General features: G+C 41.2%; 1 protein-coding gene across 1 annotated transcript in view; it reads left to right on the plus strand.

The window, feature by feature from the left end:
• The first annotated feature begins 1,798 nt into the window (after nucleotides 1-1,798).
• LOC140251708 (transmembrane protease serine 11E-like) overlaps nucleotides 1,799-18,114 on the plus strand; it is a 40,334-nt gene continuing 24,018 nt past the window's right edge. Inside the window, exons 1-5 of the mRNA XM_072335768.1 lie at nucleotides 1,799-1,912; nucleotides 4,297-4,489; nucleotides 5,550-5,743; nucleotides 12,556-12,677; nucleotides 13,390-13,508. Coding sequence (XP_072191869.1) covers nucleotides 5,580-5,743; nucleotides 12,556-12,677; nucleotides 13,390-13,508 — 405 coding nt within the window. The 5' untranslated portion in view covers nucleotides 1,799-1,912; nucleotides 4,297-4,489; nucleotides 5,550-5,579. The remainder of the gene's footprint in view (nucleotides 1,913-4,296; nucleotides 4,490-5,549; nucleotides 5,744-12,555; nucleotides 12,678-13,389; nucleotides 13,509-18,114) is intronic.

Consider the following 18,114-nt stretch of genomic DNA (forward strand, 5'->3'; position numbering starts at 1 on the left):
GATCCTAATTTTGCTACTAAGCAGTCCTGCTTGAAAGCATGCTGGGCTTTTCTTCATAGTTCAGCCCTTAAAGTCTGACTGGAAAGACAGCCATAGTTGAAAAGGGCATAAGATACTTGGGCATGATGCTCATTATGTCTGGCATAGTACAAGAAGCCTCAAAGACCATTACAACATATGATACATCAAGTGGCTGTTCACAAGAACCATACTTCAAGTCTTGAAAGCTGGGGCAAAGTAAATTGGGACAGAAAATAACTGTGACAGAAGTTTCAGAAAGGCAAGTTAACTGCTAAGAACTAATATGAAGTCAAATTATCATATCATATCATAGAATGACCTGGGTTGAACAGGACCACAATGATCATCTAGTTTCAACTCCCCTGCCACTGGCAGGGTCACCAACCAATAGACCAGGTTGCCCAGAGCCACATCCAGCCTGGCCTTGAATGCCTCCAGGGATGGGGCATCCACAACCTCTCTGGGCAACCTGTTCCAGTACATTACCACCCTCTGTGCGAAACATTTCCTCCTAATATCTAACCTCAATCTCCCCTGTCTTAGTTTAAACCCATTTCCCCTTGTCCTATCACTATCAACCTATGTAAACAGCTATTCCCCTTCCTGGTTTATAATCTTCCTTTAAGTACTGGAAGGCCACGATGAAGTCTCCCCTGAGCCTTCAAATCTAAGCTAACCATTTTCTAGAAACATAGAGCCACAAGAAAGTCTTGCTTGGGGTAATTTGTCCCCTGCAGAGAAGACATAAAGTAGAATGATTCAGTTTGAAGAGACCTTCAAAGGTCTTCTAGTCCAACTTCCTGGTCACTTCAGGGTTAACCAAAAGTTAAAGCATGTTACTGAGGGCATAATCCAAATGCCTCTTCAATACTGACAGGCTTAGGTTATCAGACTGCGTCAGTGGTCCCAGTAAGTCTTTCTGCTGTGTGAAATGATACTTTGTGCAGTACCTGTAAGGTAATAGTGCATTTATTTTTATCGTAATGTACCTCACTTCTTTTTAGGCCCGATCTAATCATATAAAGATGATTGGAGATGCTCTGCATCTTGACTATGAGCAGAGGATTTGTGCAGTGACTAGACATTAGCCCGATTGCTAGGTAACCCTGGGAACAAAATGTGGGCTGGCCTGTTTCGCTGTACCAAGTAGCAGCTCTGGCTGAGCAGCTGCAGAAGACAGGTACGTATGTGTTACCATTTTGTCCTGAATGGGGTGACAGGCTATGAATTCTTTCTTAATGATACTGGAAGTGGGGGACTTCTGTTGTCTAAGGGCGTTGCCGGTATTCTGGGCTGGCCTTTCTGGCTGCAACGTAGACGGGTGTAGCAGTTTCTGTTATAAGGGCATGGAAAGAGGGACTGTTTGGAAACCAACCAGGGCAGGATCTAGCATACCTGAGAGCTTGAGGCCATTGCTATAACATCTTAGAGCCTCTTCACACTTAGTATCTCAAAGCTGTATGGGCACGTAATAAAATTTGGCCTCAAGTGACTTTTCATGGCTCAAGATAAAGCAGCTGGCTTATCTCCCAGCCCTGACATTTGCTCTAGAGAATCATTTCATCCCTCTAATGGAAATTACATGTTTGTTTTTCTACTTATCAGTTATTAAAAGCCATAGCTGGGAATTTCAGGTGCCAACAAAAGGATGGGACAGTAAGTTGTTTTTATTTGTCAAAACAGGAGAGGAATACAGCATATCTCTAGCTAGTTAAGACATCGAGTTAAGAAGTATGAAGAAATTTTGAAAGCGATATGCAAAATGCCTTTATATTTTCAGGAGGAGAGGGGCCTGATGCTACATCTGATCTGTTAAGGTGAGCTGATGGAAGATGAGTCGACATCTCCTAGGGAAGAATTTTAGTGGAGCAGGTCTATTTGTTCTTACCAGGTAACTTACAAAATAACGTAATAATTTAGGTTGGAAGAGATATTCAAAGGTAATCGTCCAGCCCTCTGCTCAAAGCAGGTCTAATTAGTTCAAGCTGATCAGTACCATGTGCTTTAACAGTGTTTCTGTAGTTCTGTTAAATATTGCTGGCAGGAATATTCACTTCTCACTTTGAAAATAATGCCTGACACAGTCTGTGATCTAAAATTCATGGCCTGGGCTGAATAACTGGTAGACAATTATGTAAAATATCTTTGCTTATGAATTCCAAAGATGTTATTGCTTTGGGACTGGCCAATGGCCTTCTCTCAAGGCGTTTTCCATCTCAACAGTCATGCAGCCTATGTGAGTATGCAAACATAAACCAAGGCAGCTTATTATTAGCATTCTTAGGCAAGCAGACTGTCTGACTGGCTAGGCTGACTTTGCAGGGTTAAATGGAAGGTATTGTTATTACATCTTTTTGCACTTTCATTCACCAAATCCCGTGCGCCCACATTGTCTCATTCCCACCCTATACTTTGATAGCTAGTTTCTCTACTACTTCCCTAATATCAACCAAAAAACTACTGCCTGTGTTTGCTAAATAACTCCCTAATACCGAGCACTTTGTAATTTGCTAATTTGTTATGAAGAAATTTATTCCTTAATGATTGTATTTTCTTGGCCTGTGTAATGTTGTTCTCGTGGTACAAGTATGTGTAAACAGCTTCTGTATGTTCTGACATAGGCAAGTGTATTTCTTTATTTTCCACTGTATTTAAAAAAAAAAAAAAAAAAAAAAAAAAAAAAGCCATCTACTTTAATTATTAGGCAGGTCACAAAAATATTCGTTGATCCTAAGGAAACCAAATCATATTTCTGGAAGATCTCTGTTCATGCTCTGGAGCGAAAACAGGAAAGTCTGTCGTTTTGAGATGAGCTCCAGAAATTAACCGAAGTACATGTATTTGTTGTCCAAGTCCTTTGCTGTAGCACTACCTCCTGAAACCCTTGTCAACTGGGTGTTCTACTAGTGAATACTCTCCTTCTCCAAGAAATCTCACTGCAAAAACCAAAATCTTGAGTAACAGCTCCAGCTGTTTGCTAAAATAAAACTCTTTGCTGGGATTTGTTTTTTACCTGACCCATATAGGTAGAGTTGGCCTTTGCTCTTCTGGGAACATCTGGGAAATTTCTGTGCATTGTACACTGTCAATACTTCAAGGCCGTGCTTGGCCTAGGGTATGCATGGCCCATTATTAGTGGGCTTGAAATACTAATTGTTCTGGTTTCAGCTAAAACAGAGGCAGTTTTCTTCATAGCATCTGGTATGATGCTTTGGTTTTGATTTAGGAGAAAAACAGTGTTGATAACACACTGATATTTCAGTTGTCGCTGAGCAGTGCTGCACAGAGCCAAAGATGTTTTAGCTTCTTGTCCTTCCCTGCTAGCAGGGGATCTTAGGGAAGGGGGGGGGGGGGGGGGTGAGGGGGTTGCACAAAGAGCTGGTAGGGAACAGAACTAGGAGAACTGACCCAGACTGGCCAAAGGTATGTGCCACACTGTATGACATCATGTGAAAAAACTATAATATGGTGAGGAGTTGGCCAGAGGGGCAGCCACTGCTTGGGAACTGTCTGGGCACCACTGATGGGTGGTATGCAAATACATTGTGCATCAGTTGTTTTGTAAATAAATGTATATATACAAACACATAAAATTATAATTACTACCATTTCTCTCTTCCTTTTCCATGTTAGTAAATAGTTTTTATCTCAAACCAGTTCTGCTTTATTTCTGGTTCTGCTCCCAGTCCCAGTGGAAAAGGGGGGAGTAAGCAAAAGGCTGTGTGATGATCAGCTGCCTGCGAGGTTAAACCACAACACTAATGAAGCTGTTAATGTTACTAACCCACTAACAGTGCTTCTTTTATCTCTGTGCACACACCATTGTGCACAGCCTCCGCTTGACCATTCTGGGAAGGAATTGCTACATTCTTCTTTGGTTTCTATCCCAAGCTTAATTAAGTCTTTTGTATTCTACAAGGATGTGTTTTGTAAGAATGAAATAATCTGTGATCATAAGGTTAAAAAAAAAAAATAAGCAAAAGGATTTAAACATATTTTGAATAACCTCTGGAATTCATTTGGTTGGTAAGGATGGAATGCTGGAGTTCCTGTGGATGTGCAGGTGTGTTCTGGGTGGAGCAAGAAGTTTCTTTAACCAAGGTCATCTCTTCATAAACTTTCTTTGGGTTTTATTGCTCTTCAAGAAGAAACTTATGGTACTGGGTGGGAAGTAGAAGGGAAGGTCAAGAGGAGAGTATTAGCACTGGAGACTGCTAGCTGTGTATTTAGTCACTAAATGTAAGGTAGGTAACTGCAGCAATGTTTTTTCTACAGGGAGCCAAGAAGTAAAAAATCAAAAGCAAATTTTATCCAAGTAATGGAAGAGATCAGAGAAACAGGAGAACTGTGTAGTGGTGTACAACGTTTACCATTATCCTAGAAGTACACCATCGTGACACTTGTTCCTCAAATTGCGTTGAAGTTCCTATGAGTGGACATTTTGGGGGAAAGAGGGCACTAGATAGAGGTAGGTGGAAACTTATTCCTACTGTTTTTTGCCTCCCTGTTACTCAGGTTTTTGTAAGTTAATAAGCACTACCACCAAAGTGACTGAATTCTTGGTACGTCATTGAAAAGCCAAACATGTCAAGCCTTATAGTAAAAATCACAGAATCACAGAATTTTTCAGGTTGGAAAAGACCTAGAAGATCATCCAGTCCAACCATCACCAATACTTCCCAGCTAAATCATATCCCTCAACACAACATCCAAATGTTTCTTGAACACCCCCATGGTCGGTGACTCCACTACCTCCCTGGGCAGTGCATTCCAATGCCTAAATCCAAGTGCATCAGAGGCTGTGAACCAGGAGTTTGGACTGTGATCATTTTCCTCTTTATTCTGTGTGTTTAGATGTAAGGGCAGAATCCCTCACCAGGAAACATCAACTTTTTTCCCTTCCATCTGGCTCTGTAGAGCCATGTTTGTGCTGGAAGAAGGGAATTCCAAGGAGATTGGTGGCCCTTTTCACAGAGTAAGCATTTTCCACAGGCGGGGTTATGCCAACCATTAAATGACTAATGTATAATTAGGAGGCTGGATACTTATAGTTGTCATGTCCCTGGTGCCAGGGGAGTCCAGGACGACTGTGAAGGAGTGAGCATCGAGGGAGGTTAGGCTTGGTTGACCAAGCCATTTATGTCTGTATTTGTTTTTGTGTTCAGCTTTTGTGTTGGCAATCTCAGCAGACAAGTGACTTAGCAGTGCAGACGGTGTGGTGGCTCTCCCTTATGGCTTTTACAGTGAGTGTATGGTAGAAGGTGCTGCCAGCCAGAAGGCCTGCTATAAGGACACAAGTTGGACAGAAAGGGAGTGCTAGGAAAGGGAAATTTAACACACTTCCTGTTCTGCTGTGGTGAAGAACAAGTCTTCTTGCCTGGGCCGGTTTATCTGCTCTGTCCATCTCTGCCTGGGGAATTCTTTGATGCTGAGCTGATCAGAAGGTTAGAGTCTCCTTATCGACTCCATGCTTACCTCTGTTTGTTTTTATTCCGAAGTTTGCTCTCTTATTTTGCAATAACCCACAGGGTGCTGGGTGTTGCGCCAGCCGTGCCTCAATGAAGGATCTTCATTCAACACCTTTCCCTTCTCGTCACACCAGTCAATGCGACTCCTGCGTTTTCCAGCAGCATTCACTACGCAGTCCAGACTTTAGTCAAGCCTTGGTTGGAGGACAGAAAGGCTACCAGACCTACCGGGATCTACCATGGGATCTTCAAAAGTAGGTGGTGTGTTTTAACTCAGTAAGTTTGATTTAGAGGTGCAATGGCAGTAGAGGGATGTTGCTTATGGGGGAGCTTAAGGAAGTGAAGGACATAAACAGATCTAAAAAAGGCATTGTTTGCTCTCTTGTCTGCTTTTAAACTTCCTTGTATCTCTGCCCACCTTCATCCTTTTAGAAGTAGAGCACACTGTCGATCTATCCAAAATGTGCAGTCTGAAAGGGTGTGACAGGGGGAGGCTAAGCAGCAAATTGCGGGCTGAAGGGAAGATTTTGGAGACTTCTTTTGCATGAAAAGAATAATGTATGGTTGGGGTGAGAAATGGAGAGGGAAATCCTTTCCTAGCATGGCTAGGAGCACAAAGATTTGCTTTTCTGTTTAGAAGGGTGATATGACAGCTTAGGTTGATACTTACCTTTCCCTCCCTGTAATTGTCTTTTCCTGCCCCCAGCAGGATTTTATTGAACCGATGTAGAATTCAGTAAGCTCTTTTGTGTCAAAATTAAATTTAAATAATATGATTTGGAATAGACGTGCCTTTTGGTCAGGTCTAGTTGAAGTATTATTTTCACGACTGTACAAAGGGTTCATGTTAAATCAGCAAAGGCAGCATGGCTACATAAGGAGAGGGTACCTCGTAGGTGTTGGTTGTTTGAGGTTGTTGTCAGAGTTTTTAAAGAAGAAGCCATGATTTCTGGGTCTAGTGACCAGGTGTCTTGTGTTTGAAAGGATTTTAAGCAGACAGAGATGCTGGATGTTCTTAATCTTGTTTCATTGTAACTCAAAGACATTTGGAAAAGACAGCTGGAAAATTTTGCTTACTTAAAAAAAAAAAAAAAAAGGCTCTGGCTCCTGGATTCAAATGGCAATAGGAGATGCTCAGCCTCCCTTGAATTTATTTTGATTTTGCATCAGCAGTTGATGAAGCTTGGAAGTGTGGCCTCAGAAATATAATAACAAAGAGTCTAAAATGTGTTTTTTTCAGCACCCTCATGATTTGGCTGGATGGCTGAATCTCTGGGTATGATTGCTTATGACCACTCTGCCCTTCCATTGATTAAGACCACAGTATTCTCTCTGCCCTTCTATTGAGCAAAAGGCTGTGGACAATTGCAGGATACTTTTTATTTTTCCAGCCTCAGTATTAAAAAAACAAACACAAAACAAGACATAATTTCTGGACTTATTGAAATCACAACATTATTTCTGAACTGACATGACAAAAGTTACTCATTCTGCCCATTTAAGTGTGTTTGTTTGTTTATTTGTTTTTTCCTAAGGACAATAATGTTTTTGTTGATAGAGTGTTGACTTTACTAGGAGGAGGCTGACTTTAACTTTTGGCTCTGATCCTTAGTGGGACCCTGGTGGACATCCAAAAACCTTTGTCTGGCTCAGCATCCATACCTTTAAAGCTGTGCTGCCTGACAGTCAGTGAGAAAGGAATCCCCATCAGTTGTGAATACCTGTTTGAGGGAAGAGTATGTGAGAGTCCTCTACCTAGCAGGAATGAAAAACTGTTCCTTTTTCTAGTTAGATAGAAGTCTAGTTGCTATTATCTTTTTTGTATCAACAGTGGTGTAAATAGTTTTAATAACAGTTTGTTAGAAGGGAGTTAAACAAGATTTAAGTCCATTTTGGTTGCCTTTTAGAAGGAAAGGATTTAGTGGACTTAATAGTTCTTTAGATTATTGTAAAATCTTATGTATGTGGGGGAAATCTGTGTTGGATAACTGTATATTTAAATGTTTGGGAAAGGATGGAGACTATCTAGTCTTAATCAAAGACCTGTTAAATGTCCAGATCTTTGTTAGCCAGAGATATAGATATGAGCGTACAGCTGTGAAACTTGTTCTTTGAGCGCATTACACTGTACCCTAGTCTCTTAGATGAGACTAGCTGTATCCAGTTTCAGGATGCCTTTTTTACAACAGTTTGAGCTAAGCTGAAGCGTGTGCTCTGTAAGATCCTTCAAGAAGCAAAGGAAACAGGATGGAGTGGACAGCCTCGTTGATCTTGTCCATCCTCTGCTGTGCTGTGCCCTGTGGTCTAAGGAGCACTGACCTACCTAGACTTCCTTGTGAAGATCTTGTGGATTGGCAGGATGAGGTGCACAGTAGCTACTGTTGAATTTGTTAGTCTAAAAGTGAGTATGTAGGTGGAAATGCAGTGCCACTTGCACCAATTTGTCATGTAGTAGGTGGGCAAAATAGGTATAAATTACAGACTGCTGAGGTGTAGCAGGAAATGAATACCAGCCCTGGTGCAAGGACAGTCATGGTGCATTGACATTAATGGGAGTTAAGCTTGATTATTGCAAGAGGCAGATGTTCCTGCATGGTATCAAACAGAAACTTCTTCATTTGTCTGCCCCAGTCTAGTTCCTGAGTCCAGAAAATTGTAGTGAAATTCTGATACGCACCACACTTGATTTGATGCCAGTAGAATTATTACTGTTTGTTTTTCCTTGCCACACACTCATTTTCTGAGCTTTTCAGGTAGAAAAACAGAATGACAAAGAAGTTATTCCCTAGTCTTAAAATCTCATAATCTTCATTAACTGAGCAAGCCCCAGTGTAATATCAACTGCACTTCTGGTCTCTACTGTTCCTACTAGGGAGTGTTGCAAAAGTACATCACTACAAACCTTTTCATAGTTTATTATAGTGCATTTTGGGTCAGCCGAAACCTTTAAATTAAGGTTCCATCACATACTCTGTCCATTTCTGTATTTCTGATTACAGAGATCTTTGTTCTGAATTAATTCTTGTTATCACAGAATGACCTGGGTTGGAAGGGACCTCAAGGATCATGAAGCTCCAACCCCCTTGCCTGGCAGGGCCACCAAACTTCCACATTTACTAGATCAGGTTGCCCAGGGCCCCATTCAACCCGGCCTTGAACACTTCCAGGGGTGGGGCATCCACAGCCTCCCTGGGCAGCCTGTTCCAGGACCTCACCACTCTCCTAGTAAAGAACTTATCACAAAGCTTGAGGTGGCTTAGATTGACATCTTCCTGATACCACAGTCTGACAACTGCATGTAGTCTGTGGACAGATTTGATGATAACAGGAAAAAATTTCATACATAAATGAACGTAGGAGTTGCTGAATTCCTCTGCCACTGGAGGACTGCCCTTCGCTCATTTGCACCTCTTGGCTATGAAGCCTTCTCTGATTTCAGCAGCATTTGTCCTGCAAAGAAACTTGTCCATACCTGTCCAGTGAAAAAAATGTTGCTAGATCATAGCATCTCACTGTTTATCTACTCAGCTCATCAATTGTTGACAAACTATAAAGTGGGCAAATTTATTATTCAGCAAGAAATTATTCAGCAAACCATAGGAAAATCTGAATACTTTGGGCCAAACTCTCAGTGGGTATAAGCTGTCACATGCACACAAACTGTCACAAAGGAGAAAGGCTGGTCTGTTATATCAGACTTGCAGAACTCTTCAGGAGACAATGTATGTATAGTTCTTCTACTGTGGTATTCCATATACCCAGTGAACAGATTAGGATCCTGTCACTGTCCTATTTATGTGTATGTAATACCATTGTTGCTAATGCTGATGAAATGCTTTTTATCAGTTTTTCTAATAGCACCTTAAATAAGAATGAAATACTGCACATTTTAAAACGATGGATAAAATTGATCTGCTTAAGCAGTCATCTTTTATAGCATGAAGAACAAAGGACATTTGATAACCCACAAGTAAACATCTCTCCTAGGTAATAAGTTCTCCCAAGACTGCCCTGCCTCTATTAAGTGTCTATCTTAAGATGTATTTATCCAACAGCTGCTTATCTGAGGAAATTCAGCTTAGAGGTTTCATGAATTAAGTGAAAGTCATATGGATGAGGAAGATTACATATGTGTGTAACTGCTGCAGATGAGGGTTTCTGTTTGCTAAGCGGAACATGGAACTTTGAAAGGAATAAATTCAGAACAAGAGTTTTAAAAAATCATATACTATTTGCAAAAGAATTCTGAAAGTTTGTAATACATTACACAGTATTGTCTATATAACTGCATCCTAGCCAAGTTACTTCTGGTCTGATACCGTTCTTTCACTGATACAATAGGCCGTTACTTCTTCACACTCATCTGCGGTGTGAAGCTGACATTCTGCCTTTTAAATGGGTTTCTCAAACCCAGCATTTTGGTTTGGGGCTATGCCAGGTGATTATAGCTGAAAGACCTTCTGAGTGCTTTTCCTTCTGTTCAGCTTAAGGATGATAATTTATTTTTTAAATGAGACTGCCTAAGATAAGATAACGGATCTGTGTTGGTTGTGTCAAGTTAGTTGTGGGGTTTTCTTGGTTGGGGGTAGATTTGTTGTTGGGCTTTTTACAACCTAGTCTTACTTCAGACATGGCAGAAACATTTGCAAAGCACAATGTCATAAAGGCAGAGGAAAGAATATGTTAGTTTTGACTGCTTGTTGAAGCAATAGGGGAAAAAAATAAAGCACGATAAACTAAAACTGAACTCACCACTGACTTAATGATTCAACCTAAGAGCTACTGCTAAACCTACTAGAGCTGTGAGACTTCTCAGATGATAAGCTGAGTCCTGTTAGATACTGAATTAACTAGGTCACAGACCTATCCATAAAGATTGCCTTGGTCGATGAATGTGCCCCATGGAAATCAGACTGCAAGGACCACAGATGTGAGCAAGCATTAGAAGCTTGGTTAAGTAGCTTTGGCATTAAATTTTAAATAAACACAGATAGTAAAAATAATAGTACTAGACATAGGAAGGTATGGGTCTCTTAGATTTTTTTTTAGTCAATTTTCTGACCAAAGTGCTTACAAACTCTCTTTTCAAATTATTTGAATTATCCCATTTCCTATGTACTTTCTAATAACCAAGATCATTGTCTGCTAGAAAGGAAAAAAAGTTCATGAAGAAGTTAGGGGCACTTTCCTATAATTTCCTGTATCTGAGTCTGAATGCTTGTGCGTTGATCTGTCTAGAAATGTGTAGCTTATTAAGAAAGGTAACATGAGACATGAGGAAAAAATGCCAAAGGAGATTGATCAGCCAAAGCCTCAATGATTATCAAAGAAAGTTAGCATATTGAAGTGCTTATTAAATATTCTTGTTAATCAGCTGAAGTCCTGACCATTCATGCGTTCTTGTTTGTCACTTCTGCAGTAGGTGTAAAGGCAGCTTCCTTTTGGTAGGCTCAGAAATAAAATTGGAGCTGTTTATCACCAAACACTTAATAGAACTGTTTACTTTTGGTCTTCTGTTTGTTTGTTTTATTTTGTTTTTATGCTGTATATTCATAAATGCACTTTAAAGAAAACCAGATGAAATTAGAGTTTAATTAATAAGCTGTTCTAGAGGGTAGGAGGAGTGGACTAGATAGGAAAGCCAGGGAAAGTCAGAAATTATATGAGTGACAAATGAGAACTTCCATTTTCACTCAAGCAAATATCACATTTAGTCTGAAACAGATGTTTTCCAAGTAGTTAAGGCTTTAAAATGAAATTACAATGAAGTACCAGAACCTACTTCTGATGTACAGTGCACGACATGCCTGCTGATTTGGTCAGGATGCAGCTGCAGTGGATCCTTGCAATGATTTTCAACTTCAGTGCATTTAAACGTAAGGTTCATAGATGTTCCAGAGGCAAGCTGTATTTACTTGGTTATGAATGTGGGAACTTACTGAAATACCTTCAGGACTGAGTCCCCACAGCCTTCTTTCCCAGATCTACTCTGACCTGAAAGTATGAACATTAACACATGAGGTGGCTGGCTCTAGTAGCAATGACTCTTAGCCAAAAACCCTTCCTTCCTGTTCTGTGTTTTGTAATTGCTGATAACATCATAGAAAATATGGCTTAAGATGTCTCTGGGTTCGTAGCCATAGGCAAAATTTGCTCTGATAACATTTTGGGGGCAGTTAGTTTGTCTAAATATCATACTGACCTACTGACTATTGACTTACTTGCTGTTAATTTGGATTAACACCTGTGTAATTAAGAGCACAGCAGAGAAAAGTACCTGGCAAGGCTTCCTACATGCATTCTGTTGTCCACTCACCTGTCTCTGCCCTTCCCTGTCATTTCATCCCTTCGGGTGAATGTACTTAGAACTATGTTTATCTTTGCTTTGTGATTTAGCTTCAGTAAAATAGGAAGGACGAGCAGTCCCTCCAAAACCGATTTCTCTCTTATTTTTGTTGTTACTGTTGTCCAGTCCTACTTTGCAACATAAATAAATAAATAAATAAATAGACCAAACAGTTTGGATAATGAGTATATACATACTATATAAATAATGGGATGCTTTTTACCGACTTTGTTGCACAAAGGACTTTTGGGAGCAAATGTGCTGTAATAACCGGCTTGTTTAATTTATTGAAAGATGCTTACGTTGCTCTACAAGCATTCCACCTAGCTGAAAAATGAGCATAATAGTTTATCCTTGGGAATTTCCAGTCAGAGATCACATAAGGAAGTTCTTAGTGGGACTCATATTTAAGTCCTGAAAAAAGAAAAGAAGGTAAAAATCAAACTCTGTTGCCAGTGTTCTGTGACTGGCAAATCCCAACATCTATTCCAAAATAGTCTTGACTCATGTTTTCATTTTTAAAGATGTTGGATGAAAACTCAGTATTTCTGGGAAGAATCAACTGATGTTAAGGGAAAAAACTTTAGCATCTTTTTTCTTTTTTCCTTTTTTTTTTTTTTTTTAATAACAAAATACCTCTTAGAAATTGTCTCCTTTTTTTTTTTCCTTTTTTTTTTTTCTTTTTTTTTTCTTTTTTTTTCTTTTTTCTTTTTCCCCCAGAATACATCAACCAGCCATCAAAATAAGACATCTCGAGCCGTGGAAAATTGCTCTAATTGTTATTGGAACAGCATTGGCAGCAGCCATCACCATTGGTCTCCTAGTTTATTTTCTGGCATATGGTAAGTTTTACAGAACTTACCACTGTTCTGTTCCTGCCTTTAGTGCATCTCCTTTGTGCTTGTGGCACATAATGCTGAGATTTTGTTTTTCATCATGCCACTGGATTCTCTGGATCGGTTTCCATCCTCATTTAGCATCTTTGCAGATCTCTTCTCAGGAGCATTTTCTGCTTCTCAGGGTGCTGCTTTGGGCTGTGGTTTCTGTTGCCTTTCACTTGCTTTCACTCCTTTTACATCTTCCTCTTGATCTCCTTCTGGGGTGAGGTCAACACATGAGCCTTCTGGCCTTTGTTAAGCAAGTGACAGCTGAACCACTCAAATCTATGTGTGTGTTTCCCCATTCTCCTGTTCTGATCTCCAGCAACTGCTTCCCAGTGTTCGGTGTTGTGTGGACATGCTGGCCAGGAAGGAAGGTAGCTGATCAGTAGGATGCTACTTGTGATCTTGTGTGCATTGAGCCCAGCATGCTGCTCGATGGCCACAAAAGTAACTGCTGGAGAAACTGTGGTTTTTTTGCCACTGCTTGGCGTAGGTCACCCAGCAGAGTTCTTGTTCCTGGGTTCCTAGCTTTTAGAAGTTTTATTTGAATGGGCTGAGTACAAGTGAAGGATTATCCTCTCCCCAGACATCTACTTAGTCGCCCCCAGACCTTCTTCTAAGTTCACAGTTCTTGGTGCATTGCGAGTATTGCCTGTTCCTCTTCTCTCTACAGATCAGAAGCTCTTCTATTACAGTGGCAACATAAAAATCACCAACATCCAGTACAGTAATGAATTGTCCAGACAGACCTCAGGAAGGTTTAGAGACCTGAGCGAGAGGGTTGAGAGACTGGTAAGTTGGTACTGTCAAGCCTTTCCTTTATTGAGGATTGTATGATGATAGAGGAACCTTTAATGTGAACAGCCATCACCTAGACCACAAGTCGCTGGTATTCCCTAAAACCCTGGCTGGTAGTAGGCATGAGCAGTGGATAGCATTAAATCTGTAGTCATACTAGGCAGACTAAGCAGTCCCTAAATACCTTGTTTTAGCACATCACCTCTCTCTGTCACTGCAGTGGTGAGGTATATATTGATAATATTCTCAGAGTCTTTTTACATCAATGATAATTTTTCCCTGTCTTGAGTCTGACGGCTGTATGCCTTTATACATGTACGAACAGCACCAGGCACACAAGAGTCCAACCACTAGTGACAGAGTTCACCAGAAACCGAATCATTTCCCTCCTCCCTCCTCTTATAGCTAGCTACCTGGCAGTGCTTTCTGGTTTTTATGCTGCCCCACTGTCTTGAAGGGATGCATGCTTTTACACCCTCTTCTTAATGGAGGTGGGGAGCTCTATCTGTCAGGCTGCTACTGGTGTTGAGAAAACAATACGCAAGCCCTTTTCCTGCTTCTTTGGTATGTTTTGTTGGGAAACCTTCCTACAAATAACAGAGGGTGCTCATGCAGTAGCTATGGAAATAAATAGATACATTGCAATTTCCTTTCTTGTTTTCTCTTTGAGACACTTCCCCGTGGATAATTACAGAGTTTAGTTCTTTACAGCAATAAACATGTGATTGTGCTTGTATCTTTTTGTATTTCATTCATTAGAGTCTGATACATATCTCTTACCCCCTGTTTAGCAACCTTGCAGAGATACTCTGTTAATAAGACAGTCAATACTTTGCTCCCCACTATCATTTAACATAGGGACATGTCATTTGTTCACAACAAACTGTGAACATTGTACTGGAGAAGAAGGATTTGGCAGTGCTTGAATCTCTTCTCAGCTCTATTGCTGAGAGCCTTGGAGATCTTAGTCAAGTTGTCCTCTTTTTTTGTATTCTTTCCCTTCTGCTCCCTTTTACTACCAGTTACTGTACTGTATTTCACAAGATCTGCTTCTGATGTGTGTCTGTATGTACTCTTACACAAGCTGAGTTTACTTAGGTGCTACCAATTGACAGCTATTACCTAATAATGGCAAGCTTTAAACCTTCTGATAGGACCTTGGAGAGGGAATGTTATCCCTGAGCAAGGAGACATTGTGCATTGCTGAGTTAGGAGGAAGGAAGAGGCTGAGAAGTCCCTTTCTTCTGCTTCATTGTACCTTCCCCCCCCCTCTTTTTTTTTTTTTGATGTGACTCCTTCAGCAAGGAATCGCCAATTTTAGATAAGTTCTTTCTGACAGTGTCCAGTGCAGCCAGAATGTCCGCTGAACCTGGCTATTAATTCAGGTACTTGAAAGAAGGCCAGTGATTTAGAAGCTCTGTCTGCTCTGTGGGCACTGGGAGCTTCTGACAGTAGCGAGGATAAATAGCAGTGCTGGTTGATCAGTGAGAAACATGATTTCAGAGTACATTAATTCTACCAGATAAGCACTGTTGTAACTGTCATACAGCAGCAGTTGCCTTTTGTTAATTCCTGTGACTTTTTTTTACAAGTTGACTATAATTCATGCTTTAACTTTGCTCTTTCAAAGTTGGTGACTTCTTTGCTGGATGAGACTGAGAATTGTCCATTGGGTTTACTGTTTTTTTTTTTTAGTAACTCCACACACTAATCAATGATGGTATGGTCTCCATGAGTCTGTTTCTGTCAAAGCAAAACTCAGTGGTGATAAAAATCAAAGCAGTCTTCCTAGAGAAAGAATTATCTTCTTGATTTCTTAGCAGACAGCTGCCTCAGAGCACCTATGTTTTCATCGTCATTGTTTTCACACCATCTTTCTAATAGAAGTGTAGATAGATGAGTTTTTTATCATGGTTCCCGATTTGTTTGGATTTACCAAAACCCTCTGTAGTCCTACCCCAGCTAGGTTCACAGTTTTAGATGCCCAAGCCTTCCAGTTATCATTAGTAGGAACGATACTTTAAGCTCACGTTGTGAAATAATGAGTCAATGCAGATAAATGCAGCATCTTTCACAATACTTTGTGCAGAGTGAACAGAAGTGAATCATCTCTGATAATCAAAAGCATTTAAATTACCTGAGTTAGTGCAACTCCCTGCTAGTGTTCCCTTCTCTGATCCCTCCCTTATGAAGCCTTCTTTGTTCCCTGAATAGCCCTGAAAGGAACTCTTATGAGTGTTGAAGTTTCTCTGTGAACAAGGCTTTTAATCCCATTGATAGGTCAACCCATGCCTTCCTTGGGACTAGCAGAAAGCATCCTGATGTTTGCTTTAATTTCCACAGCAGAATAGTAACACCCATTGTGTGACATTCCCAACTCTCTTATCTCATGGAAGGTGGGAGGGAGTGCAGGGAGATCATGCCAGAGAGCTGATGAAGCCAGTGTACCAGTCAACATCTCAGGGCTGACTGGAAAGTCTGGAAAATGGATTGTGGGGTGGAGCTGGGGGGACTGAGGAACAGATGATGAAAGCTGTCTGCTTCTTGCTTAGCTTCATTTGAGTGGCTATAAGGGTTCCCTTTGTGCTCTCTTTCAAGAGCAAATCTGACTGAATGCTGCTGTGGAAAGAGATGTTCCAGTCTGCCAGTCTCCTTGTTTTTCTGGCTGGACCAGTCATTCTTCCCTTCCTGGCCTAAAATGCACTGTGTCAGACCCTTTGCTCTTGAACTGAATACAAAGGGCACATTTGCATCTACTGTTTTGTAGTAGGTCCACTTATTGCTTAAACAATCCTTTCCCATCTTAGATGCCATTGTTTTCCTGCACTGTTATACACTTTGGTTTTCTCTAGTCCCTGTACCACCTTATTTTTTTCTTCTCCCACAATATCTATTCATTCTGCTTTTACATTTCCCAAGTGTTCCATGAAGGCCATAACCACCCTCTTAGTAACAGCATCCCAAGGGAGATATCCAAAGCCCTGCTCTAAGCTTTGCTTCTTTAATTAAAGAACCCCCCGGCACCACAAATTGCAGCCAGAGCTGAAACAGCTAGCTCAATATGGATCCAAGTGACTGGGATGATTCTGGTCAGCAGTGCCAACTGTCTTGTATTCAGGGAGAAAGATGGAGGTCCCTTGCCTTTGCCCAGTCTGCGGTCTTTGACGCTATGGGAAGGAGTTGTGTGTTGAAGAGAGTTTGAAATGAACACTTCCTAAAGAGAATTGCCTCAGACAAAGGCTGGCAAATGTTTAACTGTGAGAGACTAATGGATACTAAGCAACTATGGCCTGTGTCCCCTTCAGTACATGGCTGGTTGCTCAAGGGAGTAAATACCAGCCTTTACTCCACTCACCAATGACTTGCATATGTACCTATCTTCCCTTCTTATCACAATAACTTTCTGATTCTTTTTCCAAGATATTGTAGGAGAAAGAGGGATGCCTATATGTCTTTCAGACAGACTTTCCCCTCTTTCAGTATAATCTAAACCACCCTTTTACTTTCCTGGGCACCTAGTATACCTGTGCTGCCTACTTTTCTGGCCAACCTTACTGTCTGGCTGCTTCTCCCTCCCCTAATCCATGTGAATGGTTCCTTTTGAGGACTCTTGCTTTAGGCACTGTACTCTCCCCTGCTTTTGGAGATCTGCCCTGACCACTGTCCCATATTCTCTTCTGCTCTTTTGTAAGCCAGGCTGTGGGCTGGGTGGATAGATGCTTCTCAAGTAGGAGTGTAGCATGGCTCCCTCCTTGGCTAATTGGGCTGCTGGGGGAGAGGCAAGGTGTTTGTTTTCCCTCCATGAGTACCTCAAGCCACAGAGTGGACTGACACGGGCTTCCCTGCCATCTCACCCTCCACAAGGTACCTGGGCTCTCCCTATTCCCTCCACCATCCAGTATCGACACAAAACAAATTGGCTGGATCTGGGCAGAGGGGCTGGAGCTGACTAGTCCTTTGCATCCTCAGTGTCACAGTGCACATTCTCAGCTGTTTTGGCACAGAATCACAGAATTGTAGGGGCTGTAAGGGACCTCCAGAGATTATAGAGACCTGCTCCTCTGCAAAGTAGGCCCCTAGAGCAGATTGCACAGGTGGGCATCCAGTCAGCTCTTGAGTATCTCCAGAGAAAGAGAATCCACAACCTTCCTGGACAGCCTGTTCCAGTGCTCTGTCACCATTACTGAGAAGTTGTTCCTTTGCATATTGGTGCAGAACTTACTCTGTTTATGGCTCATTTCAATTATGACCTAAGTCCTCCTCAGTTTTCCAGTCCATAGACATCAATGTCTCTGCTGTACAGATGGGGAACTGAGTTGAAGAGTTAGAAGGGCGAATCCATAAAGCTGCTTCAAAACCCAAGGAAAGGTTTCCGAGGGACAGAAAAGAATTTTTTAAGTGCTTAGAGATGATCAGAAAACGACCCACCTGGCCCCTTTCTCCCACTGAGGTTTCATGCATTACAATGCGTGAGTTTGCAGTGGTCTCTCTCAGCTGTCATCTCTGTGCTTTAATACCCAATAGCCTTGTTTGGCAATTAGATTAGTCTTCAGCAGACAGTTCTCCTAATCATAAGACCAGCTGTCTGCTTTATATTCAA

Source organism: Excalfactoria chinensis, chromosome 4, assembly GCF_039878825.1.
Source record: "Excalfactoria chinensis isolate bCotChi1 chromosome 4, bCotChi1.hap2, whole genome shotgun sequence".
In the NCBI taxonomy this organism is placed as follows: Eukaryota; Metazoa; Chordata; class Aves; order Galliformes; family Phasianidae; genus Excalfactoria; species Excalfactoria chinensis.